We start from the raw sequence: 17,126 nt of genomic DNA on the forward strand, positions 1-17,126 counted from the left end.
TGTATTTTCGGGATCTTCGGTACTTATTCCTTTTTTTTTTGGATTTTTGGTAACTTCGGTACTTTTGGTGCTATTTTTTGTATTTTCGGAAACTTCGGTACTTTTGGTGTTTTTTTGTATTTTCGGTACTTATTCTTTTTTTTTGTATTTTCAGTAACTTCGGTACTTTTGGTGTTATTTTTTGTATTTTAGGGAACTTCGGTACTTTTGGTGTTTTTTTTTTTCGTATTTTCGGGATCTTCGGTACATTTGGTGTTTTTTTTTGTATTTTCCGGATCTTCGGTACTTTTTTTTTTTTTTTTTGGATTTTCGGGATCTTCGGTACTTATTCCATTTTTTTGGATTTTCGGTAACTTCGGTACTTTTGGTGTTATTTTTTGTATTTTCGGAAACTTCGGTACTTTTGGTGTTTTTTTGTATTTTCGGGATCTTCGGTACTTATTTTTTTTTTTTGTATTTTCAGTAACTTCGGTACTTTTGGTGTTATTTTTTGTATTTTCGGTTTCTTCGGAACTTTTGGTAAATTTGTGGGTGTGGAATTGGGCTATGCTTGACCCCCTCCCCACATAGCCAGCATAGTCTGAGTTCCCCCTTGGTCCTCCAACTGACGTAAAAATAAAAAGAAAGGTTAAAATTTGATCTTATTTTTAATGGTTAACAATCAAAAACATTGGGATCTTAAATATGAACTATAAATTAAGTCTATAATCGTGACTGCTTCGTAACATAATGTACTACAAGCAGAAACTAGGGACAATACACCAAAAACTGGAATTCGGCTTTAAATTTTCGTCTTTAATAAGACTTATTCAGGACCCTGTCGAATTCCAGTTTTTGGTGTACTGTATTCATTCTTCTGGTTCACGAACACCACTATTTGGGCTTAGATATCAAATTTCACACGCTAGAAATACATCGTATTGTTTGGTTAGGTTTCCTTGAAAAAGTCTTTCTAGGCGTAAACCCTCCCAAAGGTAGACTATCAAATAATGCAAAAAGCGCCATTCATCCCCCCCTCCCTTTGGCCGTTAAAAAAATGGGTCATTTCTTATTGAACGATCGTCAAATAGTATTCTTTTTATATATGATACATATAACTGCTACCCCATACTTGAACATACGGGCTCTACCAAACAAAGCACCAGATCTGCTTCTGACTAATGTATACCGTTACTTGAAATTTACAATAAAACTCCCTTTTCCATTTTACTAAATCTTTGTACACTTTTAATGTAACAGCTTGACATTAAATACCACAAGCACTAGTGAAAGATAATGACAAATAATAGATATTCCGCACAGTTTACTTTCCTATTCCGTTCACGAGTTTTCCGCAGGGCCCCATGTGCTTGAGCACAAGCTGAGATCGCCTTTTGCGCTTGCGCAGACACTTTGCCACTCGCAGGTGACATTTGCTCCGATAAGTCACGCCATCCGAGCCGCACACAGGGTCACGCTTTCGGCGGCATTTCTGCTTGGTCATGCACGGTTTTGCTGTGATAGGGGCGCCACAGGGTCCCCGATGTTTAAGGGTCAGTTGTCGTTTTTGCCCCTTAGGTAGGGCACATTTTGCTGTCGCCAATTCACAGCCGTTTCTGTAGGTTTTTCCGTCTGAGCCACAAACCGGTTTGTCCTGTTTTGGGCAGGTTCGCGGGGGACAAGACTTGCGAGGAGTTGGGTTTCCACAGGCACCTAAAGAAAACAACCCGCTTAGTACGACGACAGAATACGGCATTGCGGCAATGCGACATTGATACCCCATATCGTCCGTAAGATGTACTCAAGAATAAGAGGCCTGAAGCACATATCGTCCGTAAGATGTACTCAATAAAAGAGGCCTGAAGCAGGGTAGTGATATTTCTACTCAGGCCTGATTTGTACTCGTAAGAAAAAATGCAGAATTACTGCAGAGTTACAGCGTCAGCTATGGAAAGCATGATTGATTTTAGGTTGATATCACAATTATGTCTTATGCCATTCATTTAACATAACCTGTTGTGACTAGGTGACACAATATTTCTGTCAACTTTCTCCGAAAATCATGCCGAGGTGACGGAGGTCCTAACATAGAGTTGTCGATAAGTCACGTATGTCCTTCATATAATGTCCTTTTATGTTTTCCATTTGCAAAGTGACCTTTACGTGAATTGCAGACACGCTAAGCTGGCTAATCCGCCTTAATGGACGTGTACAAATGACCATTTGCCAAGATTTGGTAGGACAAACTGTAGCCGACATTTGCGAGAAGCGGTGAAGATACCGCCAAAACTGTAATAGTCTACGAATCATCTTTTTTTTCGCTGCAAAATTAAAAAAATAAATCCCCCCCTAAAAACATAAACAGGTCAGAAAGAAATTAATGAATTTTGAAGTTAATGAGAGAGAGAGAGAGAGAGAGAAAGAGAGAGAGAGAGGGGATCTAGGAAAGAAAGCAAGAAAAGGAAGAAAGAAAACCACACCCCTATATTCACATACCCCTATACTTGAGCTTCAGCCGCCTTCCATCCTTCTTCGCTTTACATTTGGCGACAAGGAAAAGACACAGGTTTCTGTACGTTTTCTCGTCTTCTCCGCAAATCGGTCTGTTTTTTAGATCACACTGGGATTCCTGTGGACATACGACTTGCCGCTTGGGCTTACCGCAGACACCCTTATATCGCAGGCTCAAATTCTGTCCAGCAAGAGCTGCCTTACACTGGGCGACTTTGAAATGACAGTAAGTACTATGAGTCGTGCCGTTGCTGTCGCAGACGGCATTTCGGGTAGAGTTGATGGTCTTGCAGTGGGTAGTATCAGGGCGGCATCTCTTTGGTCTTTTCTGCCCTCTATTTTTCTCTTTACGCCTTCCATTATTATTGACTTTGCTGACTTTTGCTTTTTTGATTGGTTTTGGTTTCCCGCACTCCCCTTCGTACTGAAGCAGCAGCTTTTGGCCTTGTTCGAGAGCGAGGCATTGCGCGTTCCTGAAGGCGCACATGTTGCTGTAGCTCACACGGTCGCTGCCACAGACTGGCGTGAGAATTCTCGGACAAGGGCGGGAACAATCTTTCGCCTTCTTCACTCGGTCCTTCCTGGCTTGTGCAGCTGCAACCAGTGACCAACAATACTAAAGTTAGTCCATCTGAAAGACGTTTTTTTTACTTCACCCCTCCCCACTACCCCCATACCCACCCTTAACCCCAGCTCGAGGATCTAGGTTATTCATCTTTTGCCGGGAAGACCGCCGAGATCTCCGTTCATGGCCTCCCCCAACCCAAAACCACCATCCCCATGTTCTGAATAGTGTCCTAGGTGTATAAATCAATAGCTTACATTAAGAGTTGTATAAAAACTCAAATTAATTAAGTCTGCTTTAGAGTTCCCTTTCTTTAGTGAGTAAAAGTGAACACAGAAGCCACGATTGGACAAATTTGGGCAGAACTGTAATGTGATGGCTATGGGCAATGTGTCTTCAAGTTTGTCCGAGCTAATCTATTGGGGTATGCCATCGGAACAAGGGCAGAACTGTAATGTGATGGCTATGGGGAATGTGTATTCAAGTTTGTCCGAGCTAATCTATTGGGGTATGCCATCGGAACAAGGGAAATTAAATTTTTTAGCGCTAATCACAAACAGACGTGCGCAATCACGAAGCTCGAGGCATGATAATCAGTAGTCAACAAAGTGCGCGTGTAATAACACACCAAAACCGTCAAATATGGGTCCCATCTGCGCTAAATTGTCGACGAGCTCTTCGTTAAACATCGCTACAAATAAAAGCAAGAGTCTACCCAAGAAAAAGGAAGAGAATCGTGAAATTTTGCATGTGTTAAATACGCAAACTGGAGATTATGGACTTGTTGCGCTATTTGTGAGCAGGCTCGAAAAACTCTTTGTATCGGGTTGTGGCGTCATCATATGGGAGCGATCATTTTCGTGTAAACTTGGGAGGCCAAGAGTTGACAAGTCAGAGAAGATAAGATGCGACAGCGCCCAAGAAGATCACTGCTAATAGATGCGCGACGCGATATCTCGCATACCCAGCAAACCTAACGTAAATCAACTCATCGGGAACGAGAAGTTTACATGTGGGGCAGACGTGACGGCACACAGCAGCACGGCGGAACTATTTCGTGTCTTCTCGATTGCCATTTAATCCCCTCATTTTAGTTCATGCTGGCGCGAGATTAATCTGAGCAAAATACGGACAAGATAAGTACGCATAAGTTCGAGGTCATGAAATACCGATTATACCACAATAGTTTAACTAAAGAAAGCACCCAATTTGCTTAAAAGACTGTAGTTCAAAAGGCAATCATAGGTTGTTGGTATTTAGAGAAACTTTCGGTTGCGATTTTGCAGTATTTCGTCATTGCGTTATCGCCGCCTCGCTAAACACTTCACCGCGCAATTAACTGAAATGTTACTCTATTTATCTTTGCAGTAGTATCTTCTAGGCTTGTTTATCAAGGGTTGGGATTAACCGATGGATTTCCTGCCCGTGCGCGGTCTATCGCTTTCGCAGCTTTGTTCATCGATTAGCGCGCATCTGAGCGTATGGCTAAGCGCTAAACTATTTCGTTGGAACCTCAGCGGAAACCGCGAACACCTCACAATACATGGCTATTATTTGACAAAAAAGCCACACTTTTTCACGAACTCCAACGCGGGCGACTTTGGACTGTACTAATGTACTGCGCTTTCCCTTCAATAAAAGACGTCTTGTTTGCTCTTTAAATGCATCACAAATAGTACTTTGCGGCTCTTGAGAAGCAACTACACGCACACAATACCGCCGAGCGAAGGTCGCGCGAAAGACGTGCGATTTGAGGGATTAGTTTCATGCCTCCGACAAATTCTGTTATTCTTCTTATGATCTATTTTCCTTGGGGGTGAACGGAAGGCTAAGGTATCATATGTAAAAATAGAGCACGTTTCAACAGCCCTATATATAAATATTTTCCAAAAAGTATTAAATCTTAAAAAGAAACTTATATCTAGCGCAGCGTACCGCTATGAGGAGTAGAGAAGATTAATCAAAACAGTGTTTTCTTAGGAGGGTTTCCTTGCGGGCGACGTACTCCTTGATGACGCCATTAACTAGCGATTTCCCTGAGCACAATGAAACTTCTTAATTTTGTACCATTCCTATTGATTATTCCAGCGTTGTATCGGAAAAATGTCATTTATAAGAATTTCTTTAATCGAGAGGATAAAGTTAAACTTGAAAATGGTCACAGTTTAAGGAGCCTGTTTGCTTTGTCCTGTTGTTATTCCAAGACGGGACAGGACAGTGTTTCTGTTGAGGGTTAATAGTCTCCCGTAGTCTGTTCAGCAGTCAGTCTCAGCAAGGGAGAGTAGGTTATATTATCATCGGTGTGAACTGAAGTTTACTCAATGTTGCGCACCCGCAAGCGATCTTTCAACAATTTAACATGCCCGTCGAAAACTTACCCGAAACTATCGCCACCACGACCAGAAGTGTTAGTAGAATCCGGCACATTTTCAACGCTTGGAGAGTGCGGAGCGATCGTCGAGTGACCTATGAGACGTGTAAACTGGGCAAACTAGTGGGCTGAGCGAGCGAGAGCTTTTGTAGTACTGCTTCTCTCAGCATGCAGACGGACTAATGTCATCCCGTCGCCTTCGTGCTGTTTATTGTCTTCCCTTGCCATTAGCCTTCATTCCTAGCATTTCTGAGAGTTATTCATTAATTCGTGTCCTGTTTGGTTTGAAGATAGCATCTCATATGGTTCCATTTAGAAGGGACGTACGTAAGAAGAGATGCCGGAAACACGATCATGAAAACACTCCCTATGAACCCTAGATAGCCTCAGCTTAGAACTGTCTTAAGAGTTTGAATATCGAATACACATCAAGTACCGATACCCTCGGTGTTTTGTCAATCTTTCTTTGGGCACAAAGAGCAATCAGGGCTATGGCAGATCGTCTATCAATTTACTTTGTTACCTGGTGTGTGCGGTCAAAGGTAGCGCGAGTTTGAACGGCGCACGTTACTAAAACAGCAAAAAAACTATATCCATCTTGAAGCAATGCTGTATGTATGTAGTTTTGACTTTGAGTGTCATGTTCCCCCCCCCCCCCCTAAAAAAATCGGACGCGACCAAGTGCTTACATTTTTATAATTATTATAATTTTGTACTTGCATTCGGTACCCCTTTGTCATGGTTCAGCTGGGGAGTGAGAATGGAAGTGATCTCTAGTATATTGTACTAAGGAGTGCAGTGGTCTTTGCTGATTCCCCTCGGAGGTCCCCGTGGCAAGAAAAATTTTTTTTATTTTATATTCACGATCGAATGAAAGAGCTGAATCGTCTTGTCTGTGTAGGATGTATCACACATCTGTCAGTCGTCACCCGCTAAACGAACTCTCAGCTGCTATCGATCCGCTTTCATCGACTCACTAGTAGACACGAGGCCTATAATAACAGCGCCTTGAACTTGAGTGAACCGCCTGGACCTTGGGTGTCTCGATAGGAAATATCTCTCGCTGGACTGACTTCACAGGAAGATATGGGGTAGCAATAACAACTTCATACTTGCATTTTGATTGACAAAAAATCGAGCATATCCAAAAAAGGAGAAAGAGGAAAACCTCAACTACGCCCTTAAATGTAACGATGACAAGAGCATTTCCATTCCATATACATCCTTCCTGAAACGTAATTTGCACCTCATTACAATTAGTCGATGGGTATTTTATATAATAAATATCTATACGAAAAGCAGCACTTTCGAAGCAAACAAACTGAACGCCTTTATAATTTATTGTGGTATTAGCAACGGCCTTTATATCATTTGGAGCGGGTCACCAGTGCGCGGACGACAAAATAAAGTAGTTCTGGCTTTGAGTCAATCTCAATCGTTCTCTTTGGTGATTTAAGACAGGGCTTGAAATAGGGGGCAAAAGGTATCCTATAAAAGTGGGCAAGAAGTAACAGATCTCCAGACATAATTAATTAATCCGGTCCATTTTTGCGTGTCACGGCAAACTTAGGGCTTGGTTACAGTAGCAATAGAATTCACTCGTATGATCACTATTGAATCAGGTAATGTTTATCAATTCTTACTTTAACCCCTGGGCATTTCAAGCAACAAGAAACACTCCTGTGCTGTTCTGATAGTTTACTGGATTATTTAGTACTAAATTGCTCTTTTGTCCCATTATCACTTTACAGTCCCGTCATTGTGTAGATTCTCTTAAGCTGGACTGGACCGTTCACGGCACTTGAGCATTTAAAGAGCCATCGTCAGCCATGCCTCTGTCATTGCTTTCATCATCAATTGGAAATCAGATTATGCGTTTAAACTTCAAGTAACCATATAAAAATCAAGTCACATACATTGACCAATTAACATACAAAATATCACTTCAAAAATTTAGTCAATGGCAATGGGATTCTTTGGGAAGCCACACACGGGTTTTCATCTGTTCATTGTTTGTTTTTTTCGTGAGTGAAACGAAGACAAAAAGAAAATCCCGGGTTCCCGCGAGTGGTTAAAATGGAGATATTCTCTCATTATTTTGCTAGGATGGCAAAGTAGTAACTAACAGAACGGGTGCGGAGGAAGACCATTTGTGCTGGCCCACAAATTACACAAAACTAAGACTAGATGACTCCACATATCACATTACTGATGACAAAAGCGCTAGGGGAAAATCATTGCTTGACAGGCCCGTACCCAGGATTTTTCTTGGGAGGGGGTGCGAAATTGGGATTGATAACGATTTGGCTAGAGTGATCTAGCTTATGCTTATAGCTTTATTGTCTACAAATGTCAATTCTATCAAGAACCGAAAGTGGTCCTTCGGCCATTTTTTTTTTTTTTTGGGGGGGGGGGGGGGGTTGCGTTCGCACCCATGCTTGAGGAGAAGGCGTTCTCGGCCATGAGGAAGAGTTACCGCGGCATCCGACGGCCGCGAAGACTGACGAGCAGGTTTTCGCTCAGCCGCCAAAATAAACTTGTCACTGCAAGTTTGAGTTTATCTCCCAGGCTTGATAATTACCTTAATAAGATAGTATCTAGATATCTTTTTGCGTTTAATTGTTTCTGCTCACACGGAACAAATAGTTTTGAAGGCAAACATTGAAATTTCGCTTTACACATTTTTAGCGTTTGTAGCCCTAAGACAAATAGCTCGAACTAAACAACACACACGAATAGCCGCATTGTCACCAGTTTACTTCCGGTCGATTACATTAGAATCTCCTATGATTCTTAACGGAAAACGCGAAAAATGTTTTAATATAGTGAAAGTAGTATGTCCATTGGAAGTTTCTTTGAGGATGTGATTGATAATTTAGAGGGGATGGCCTGTAGCGCGGATTCTAATAGATTCTTTTGTTTCCGTCGGTAAACTGGTGACAATGCGGCTTTAAGTTCTTCTTATTTTTTTCCTTTATGTACTGTTCAATTATGTAATTTTGGTATTTACAACTGTGGGAGAAATGATTCTCTGCATTTGCTGACAAAGCATCTTGTTTCCCGTATGTTGTGGTCGAATGGCTTCATCGAGTCTAAAGCGGAAAAGGCAAATGCCCGCCTCACGCTGTTGTACCGGGACTTCAATTTGTAGGATTTGTGTCTTCCGTGGTTTTATGGAGGCGCGCCCCACTGGTGATACTGAGGTCATACCCAGCGGCCTTTGCGGGCGCTTACAAGGTAGTCGTGGAGATATAGCTAAGGGTTATATGGCAGTGACTACAACTTTTAGGAGTTGGAAGTTTTTGGTATTTTTTGGCTGTGCTTTCCCCCCAAGATTGTGTGTGTCGATTATTTCGCTCATCATCCTAGGAAGACCCAGGGCGTCTTGATTTTTTGTTATCGGTTTCTATTTACTAGATGAGGCGACAAAAATTACCTACTGATATATAGATTTAGGCATTGCTTAAAAGCGGAGCTCAAAAACGACCAAATCTTTGCTAACTTTCGCTCAATGATAAATATTAATAATATTAAATATCATTATATTTCTGTTTTTGACGACGTCAACGATTTCACAGATCACGCGACCAACTTGTTATGCCCCCTTCCCCCCACATTTACATGACAAATAACAAGTTTAGTAGTTATACGATGTTTCGGCGTCAGGGTGGTTTTAATTTATTGACGTCATCGATGACGTCACGTGACCATCTCATTGCACCCCACTTGAAACATACATCACACCTACCGAGTTTTGTTGTCACACGATGTTTCTTTAATGAAATGTATATTTTTTATTTTGATGACATCAGCTATGACGTCACAATCACGTGACTAAATACCTACCCACCTATGATGTCGCAATCACGTGACATATTGTTACATACATGACACATACCAAGTTTGGTTGTCATATGAAGTTTCGTTTGGGAGATATAAATATAAATATGACATCGGGATTTTCTTAAAGTGACGTCATCGATGACGTCACGCATCACGTGACCATATCTTTGCGCCTCCCTTGACACATACATAACACCTACCAAGTTTTGTTGCAATACAATGTTTCTTTCACGAGATATGAATGATATAAATATTTTTTGTTTTGATGACGTCACCATATTTTTCCTTCTACTGACGTCATCGGTGACGTCACAAATCACGTGACCACATATTTGCATCTCCCTTGACACATACATGACACCTGCCAACTTTGGTTGTCATACGATGCTTTTAAGGGACGGACGGACGGACGGACATCGCGTCACGAAAAGTCGAGTCGATGGGTTACCAATATTTGTTACCATATTTGTTTTATATACCAATTTTTCTTAGGTATGGGGCTCCGCTCAAGCGGCGCTTCGCGCCTCGTGGTGGCTTCGCTATGAGATTTGGAAGTTTACTGTCGAATCCGTTGTATCGCGGCGCCGCATTTTCAAAACATCGATTTGTTTTTGTCTTTTGTGATTTTCTGTTCCGCCAGTCAAATTATTCTAAGCCAATCAGATTCTTGCCATCTTTCGCCTAGTGCAGTTGCCTGGCTTTCTATCGCGACACTGTCTGGTTTTCGTCCAAAGGGAAGCCAGGTAAGTGCACAAAGCGAGACTCTTATAGGCTCAGAATGGTTTTACTGACGGAAAACCAAAACAAATCGTGTTTTGAAAACGCGGGTCGCGATACAACGGATTAGATATTAAAGAAAAAAAAATAAAGTGATAGTTACAAAGGTTAGAAATTCTATATAATAAAGCAGTATGCGAGTATATTGATTTAGTTATAGTTATGTTACAAATAATATACAAAGGAAAAGGGGGGGGGGGGGTAAAGATTTAAGTCAAGGGTTAAAAAAGCTATTACTAAAGCACAATATAATTGCAATATGGAAAGGGAGAGGTGGCCCCTGGGCATATAGAAGCTCGGGATGGAAAACATTACTCTACTTATAATGATTTACCCATTACCCATGCTAAGTTATTAGACCATTTGCGTCATAGAAAAAGCCTGTGAGAACCATTTTCAGCCGCGTCTTCTCTCATACCCCTCGAGGGCGTGAGTTAATAGCTTTTCCAAAACCTGTAAACCATTCTGCATGTATAGGTGGTTGGACTTATAGCCGCCATCCATTAGAAACCATCTTAAGTAATTAGCTCTATGCTCGATAACGATAAGCCGGTGATGATCACACGCTTTTAATAAATGTTCACGATCAGCGACTGCTATAATAATTGAAATTCCTAATTATTTTGCTTTGTTAATCCCGGTTACCAGTTACCCTTTCAGGACCCTTGTATCTCTCATAAAATAATTGGCGTATTTGTTGAAAGTTTCAGTTCGCTAAATCGGATAGCCTGCTAGCAGGCTCACATTCGAGCTTATCCGAAAGTGTTTTGTTTTCGAAAATTGGGAGTTCAGTACTAAAGACGAATAGCCTATCATACAAGAAGAAAAAAAACGTCCAAAGACAACACCTTGTTTTTAAAGTACGAGCTTCGAACAATGTTTGCACAGGGTTCAAATTGTTTGATAATAAAGGATAGGAGAGTTCCGACTTTCAGGTGCTACAAAGTGTTTTAGCTAATCATTGCAGTGGAATCTGTGGTTTCCATGGCTCGAGTGTCCGATGTGCAGCGGAAACCGAACCTAAAAAGAACAATCAAGACAGTGGGCGCAGTGCACTCAGTATTTTAGGCGCAGACACTGTATTATGGTGATGCGCCCAGGGGAGGATCCAGGATTTCAAAATGTGGGTTGGATGATAGCCGGATAGACGACTTATAACTGATCAAGTGGTTCTTGGTATACCACTACCTGACTACATCTTGGTAGATCACTACCTGACTAGATCTTGGTAGATCACTACCTGACTACATCTTGGTAGATCACTACCTGACTAGATCTTGGTAGATCACTACCTGACTACATCTTGGTAGATCACAACCTGACTAGATCTTAAAATACTACACCCTGGATTGGGTTTGTCGCGTCAGCAAAGTCAAGCAGGCGAAGGCATTTATTTTCTTCAAACAAATATTTTTTTTTACTCAAAAAAAAGGGGGTGGGGTGGATATTTACCCAATCCACCCTCCCCCCCACCCCCCCCTGTACCGCCCCTGGCTCCGGATCGCCATTTTTCTTCTCCCTCGCGGCATAAAAAAGATGGCGCCCGCGCCACGACCTGGCGTATCGATAAGTTGCCTTGCCTGCGAGCAAGCTAAACTCTTTTGAAGCAGTTTTTTACTGAACTCTATGCATTCAAATGAATATTTATATACAATATTATAGAACCAGGATTATCAAAAAAAATATGCATTCAATAAAGCAAGAACAACTAAATAGAACTTTTGTCCCAAAATCTAGAACATACAAACAACTAAACATCACTAGATTTTAATACTGAAAGATAAAAAATCTTCAAAATTGCATTTATCGAATGTGAAAAAATTACTATTTGCAGTAAAAACATCAAACTTGATACCTTTATTGCGCTCTAACAGGCCGTATTTACAGCCTGTGACTGTAATCTATTCTTTTATCCTTGTCCGTCTGAATACAACCACTTTTTTACACGTTTACGGTGTATCATGGGAGGAGAGAAAAATGATTGACAGCAAAGCCAAAGCCAAAAAATGTGGAAGCAGATTTTTTTTGTGGGCCTGTCCTTTAAAAGCCACCTTGTCACCAGTCGAAAATATTTTTTCACGGGCGTTTTTAAACATCATCGGAGATTGTCACGTAATCGACCGGAAGTAAACTGGTGACAATGCGGCTTTAATGGATGCGCAGAAGACGTCAAAGCCTGTCATAAACAACTAACAGTCACGACTGCGGCTCAAAATATACCCTGGGTACCAGGGGCTCCGAGCTTCGTGGCGACAACGATTCGCTCAAATCGTTGTCGCCGCGAAGCGCTGAGCCTCTGGTTTCCAGGGTACTCTAAAAACTTCTTTGTTCATGACTCTGTGACGTTTTGTGTGCAACATCAGAGGACAGACGCATAAAAAATGAGATTTATTTGTTAAAAATACTCAATCAACGTGGCCTGTAAGGGGTAGCCCGATGTTAAATAAAAATTTTATTGTAAAGAAATAGAAAACGGTAAGCCTTCAAATTTTAAAATAGTGTTTTCTTTATCAAACTTTCCTAGCTGGACTCAGTTCTTTTTACACAGGAATCCCATGCTCGATTGAAAGATATTCACATTCCACAGGTATCCTAGCTATGCATTCCTTAGAGCTTGGGACTAGCGTATCCCCCGAGCTTGACAAGCCTTCATCACCATGGCAACCCGCCATTGCGCTGCCGTTGGATGTTCCAAGACAGCGGGGCGGATCGCAGATGTTGTTCGCATTGATGGTAGCTCGGTTGGGAGCATGCTTGGGACTTTGTCGCGGTCTGTGTACCTTAATGGTAAAACATCATCATTATAATTAATGTGGTGTACCTTTGACCATGGAAACATAGCATAGTCATCAGCCTCCTTAATGCCGAATAGTCTTACACATCATTATAATCTTTATGCCGCTATAATTGCCATCATCATAAACATTATTGTCGTAATTGTGTCGTGTCGTAATGCCATTATAATAGCCATCATCATAAACATTATTGTCGCGGTCAAAAACAGCATATACCCCAACCACAACCCAACCACATCCTAAACATGATGATGGTAGTCATCACTGTCATCGTAGAGGTCATCATCATCACCACGACAGTCACTACAATATGATCAGCACAACTCTTAATGAATTCAGAACAGTCAGGGACAGTTTGGGGCAACTTTCCCCAAATATTTTCAAACATTATAAGTAAATGACCAGTAAGGGAGTGTCTCTGCCCCATATATTATCTTAATGTTTCTCTATCGCGCCCCTCCCCTCCCCAAATATTTCGATGCCTCCTACAGCTCTAAGTGATTGACTTACTGGCGAATGGCTTCCAGAGACGTAGCTCATCTCAATGTTCTCTTGCCCGTGTCGAGGATGCACACCGCTTGTACCTGTCTCGCCCTCGTGCGCGATTACGCTCATCTCGTTGCCAAGGCTGGAGGTTGATAAGTGGACTTCCACTCGCTTCTTTAGCCGGTTCTTGAGGCGGTTAATCGACATTATCGAATGCGTCAGCCTCTTGGAGGTCGCGTACACGCTGTGATTTTTGTGTTTTTTTGCGTCGGACTTGCGAGCTGTCCTCTTTGTATTTGCGCTGAGCTGAAGATTGAAGAAAGTGAAATATGAAATACTACGTTGGATACATTTGCAGACTAAAATAGTTCCTATCACCAAAAAACTTACCTTGTCTTACTGTTTTCCCTGTACTACAACGTACCAGAATTTAAGACTATAAGAATGGTTTTCATTTAAAGGATTACTGTAGTCTTTATTAAGACTTCTAACCAACTTATCCGCCTATCTCTAAATGTATCATTCAAAACTAAGCGTTGTAATGGCTAGTAAGTGATACAGGATTTTTTTAAGAAAAAGAAGAGAAAAATAAAGATCATACAATAAGGATCCCTCACCTTTTCCTCTATGATGGGCACTGGGAGGGCAAGTAGAAGCACGCCGATCAACGCGCACATGCTGCCAATGATCTTACCCAGGAATGTCACTGGTACTATATCACCATAACTGTATGAATAAGAAAGGCAAAATGTCACTGGTACTATGTCACCATAACTGTATGAATAAGAAGAGCAAAATGTCACTGGTACTATGTCACCATAACTGTATGAATAAGAAGAGCAAAATGTCACTGGTACTATGTCACCATAACTGTATGAATAAGAAGAGCAAAATGTCACTGGTACTATGTCACCATAACTGTATGAATAAGAAGAGCAAAATGTCACTGGTACTATGTCACCATAACTGTATGAATAAGAAGAGCAAAATGTCACTGGTACTATGTCACCATAACTGTATGAATAAGAAGAGCAAAATGTCACTGGTACTATGTCACCATAACTGTATGAATAAGAAGAGCAAAATGTCACTGGTACTATGTCACCATAACTGTATGAATAAGAAGAGCAAAATGTCACTGGTACTATGTCACCATAACTGTATGAATAAGAAGAGCAAAATGTCACTGGTACTATGTCACCATAACTGTATGAATAAGAAGAGCAAAATGTCACTGGTACTATGTCACCATAACTGTATGAATAAGAAGAGCAAAATGTCACTGGTACTATGTCACCATAACTGTATGAATAAGAAGAGCAAAATGTCACTGGTACTATGTCACCATAACTGTATGAATAAGAAGAGCAAAATGTCACTGGTACTATGTCACCATAACTGTATGAATAAGAAGAGCAAAATGTCACTGGTACTATGTCACCATAACTGTATGAATAAGAAGAGCAAAAGTCATACGGAGGGGGTGCTAACTTGTCCCTTGTTCCATTCCCATTGGAGTTTTACAATAGCAGAATTCAATCACACAGGAATCTCAATACCTCGAAAAACATTTCCCTTGAAAATACACGCCTCGCATGTTTCCAGAATTCCAGAATTTCAAACTAAAGGATGCAAGAAGTGGATGTATGATACAACCGATTGGGGGCCTACGAAATCCCCTACGAAATCATTGAACCATATACCAAGTCTTTTATCCAGTTGTCATTTGCGCGCATGATCCCGAGTCTGCACTTACCCTAATGTTGTCATGGTAACAAGCGTATACCAGAAGGCAGCCGGGATGCTTGAGAACTGGGACGGTTTGTTCGGGGGACCGTCGGACATTTTCTGCTCCGTGAAGTAGATAACGGAAGAGAACATAATCATGAGAGCTAGGAACGAGAACAGGATCCCCCCGAGCTCGCCGGCTGCATCCCTTATGGACTTCAGAAGATTCATAAACCTGTCGGAATGCCTTGCTAGCTTGGTCACCCGAAAGATCCTGAAAATTCTCAAAGCAGTGATCAGAAACTCTAGCTGTACATTATTAGATTCAAAGATCTTTTCAAAAATCCCGATATAGTAGGGCAAAATACCGATATAGTCAATAACGTTTGTCCCGTTTTTGATGAATGCTTTTCGACTCGGGCATGAGTACAATCGTGCCCCGAATTCGAAGGTGAAAACAGCTACACAGAACGAGTCGATGATAAAGAAAGTATTTTCATAATATTCCCCGCACGATTTGCTAATTGCACATTCGAGCGTCTCCACATTTATCATGATGATGTTGACTACAATAACGAGGACGAAAAAATAACTGAACATTGACGCAGCACAGCTACTCTTTGTATTCGTCAAAAACTCATACAATTTTTCTTTTCTGCCAAATGACGCAGGGTCTAGTCCTTCATCGTCCAGTTCTTCTTCCATCTTGTGTTCAAAGTCTATATTCTCACAACAGCAAGAGGAAACAAACTCTTTAGGAATTCCAAAGAAAGCGAGTTCGTCTGAAATCGCTTCTATACAGTCTGGTGACTTGTTAGAAATGTGGAAATCACCGGTTCGATAGAAGTCCAGGATGTACTTGAACATGATTGGGTCTCGGTCGAAAAAGTACTCCTTTCTATCGTCGTCATAGAAATATTTCTTTCTTTCACCACCTAATAAAGTATCTGGGTATTTCTTTAAGTTATCCTTTAGAATTTCAAACTGGTAACCTCCAACATTTAGCTTGATTCTTTTGGGTCTAACTCGCGTCACTTTGAACGAAGATCGTGCGAATGTTTCTCCCACTCGAGCCATTGCCTTTTTCGATGCGTTCTTCGATCCGGGCTCAATTCTCTTCCCATTGTGTGAATTAGGAAAAGGATCCATTTTTTCAACTTTAGGATGTTCCAGCGAAGATTGTGTTTCCAATCTTGGTTGATGTGAACAGAATACATAACTAACGAGTTTCACGGGATATATATAATAACAGTTGTTTTACCATTCTGAAGGTTTATCTCTAAACAGGTATGACTCTTGGCCACAAAGAGCGGATACTTCATAGCAATATTCCGACATAATTGCCTCCAAACCCTGAAAATCTTCCGATACTTTTTGTTTACGGTATTTAACGCATTTTTTGTGTTAACTGGTGACAAAATAAGCTTATTTTTCTTGATCATAAAACACTTGATCGAAACCAAACACCGGTTCTCATTGCATTTTAACTCCTTGCAAACCGCGAATCATGTGGAACTATGCATTATTGATTTCAAGATATTCTTTCACTTTTTCTTCTAATTCTCACTTGAAGAGTGCACTTCTAGAGTGAAGAACATAACAAAGTGTTTTGTTAACCTAACTGCTATTTTTTGAATAAGCATAGAATTAAATTTTCTCCATCTCAATGAAAGGGAGAGGCATTTCATTCATAAATCATCAGAAAAAAAACAGAAGTTTTTATCTTTTAACGATCTTATCTTTTTGTTAGTCTTTTGGACGCGGAACAAGCGTAAATATATTATAAACTGTGGGTGTCAAATATGATAAAGTTAATTTGCTCGTTTATGTAATAAACACGCTCGAAACAATCACAACTCGAGTTGTTGAGTTATTGGAGGTATTCATGACTTTAGTATGGAACAAATCCTCTTGTCTGTCTATGATCTAGATATAATCAATACCATCATACCACCCTCTCTCTTTCTCTTTCCCCCACTCCCTCTCCTCTCTTTTTTTCTCTCTTCCCTCCCATCCCTCTTTTTCTCTCTTTCCCTCCACCCCACCCTCCCCCCCCCTCTCGCTTTCTTTC

General features: G+C 41.0%; 2 protein-coding genes across 2 annotated transcripts; both read right to left on the reverse strand.

The window, feature by feature from the left end:
- Positions 1-628: 628 nt before the first annotated feature.
- Positions 629-5,834, reverse strand: LOC5520899 (serine protease inhibitor dipetalogastin). Its single transcript, XM_032366180.2, has 3 exons — positions 5,434-5,834; positions 2,476-3,084; positions 629-1,692 (listed from the first exon to the last, which is right to left on the reverse strand). Exons 1-3 carry the CDS (start codon positions 5,480-5,482, stop codon positions 1,304-1,306), a joined length of 1,047 nt encoding a protein of 348 aa, XP_032222071.2. The 5' UTR covers positions 5,483-5,834; the 3' UTR covers positions 629-1,303.
- Positions 5,835-11,891: 6,057 nt separating this feature from the next.
- On the reverse strand, positions 11,892-17,106 carry LOC5520904 (potassium voltage-gated channel subfamily D member 1). The gene is made up of 4 exons (XM_048728897.1): positions 15,084-17,106; positions 13,945-14,053; positions 13,352-13,633; positions 11,892-12,826 (listed from the first exon to the last, which is right to left on the reverse strand). The coding sequence occupies exons 1-4, from the start codon at positions 16,202-16,204 to the stop codon at positions 12,587-12,589; spliced, it is 1,752 nt and encodes a 583-aa protein (XP_048584854.1). The 5' UTR covers positions 16,205-17,106; the 3' UTR covers positions 11,892-12,586.
- Positions 17,107-17,126: the final 20 nt, after the last annotated feature.

Source organism: Nematostella vectensis, chromosome 6 (genome assembly GCF_932526225.1).
Source record: "Nematostella vectensis chromosome 6, jaNemVect1.1, whole genome shotgun sequence".
Taxonomy (NCBI): domain Eukaryota; kingdom Metazoa; phylum Cnidaria; class Anthozoa; order Actiniaria; family Edwardsiidae; genus Nematostella; species Nematostella vectensis.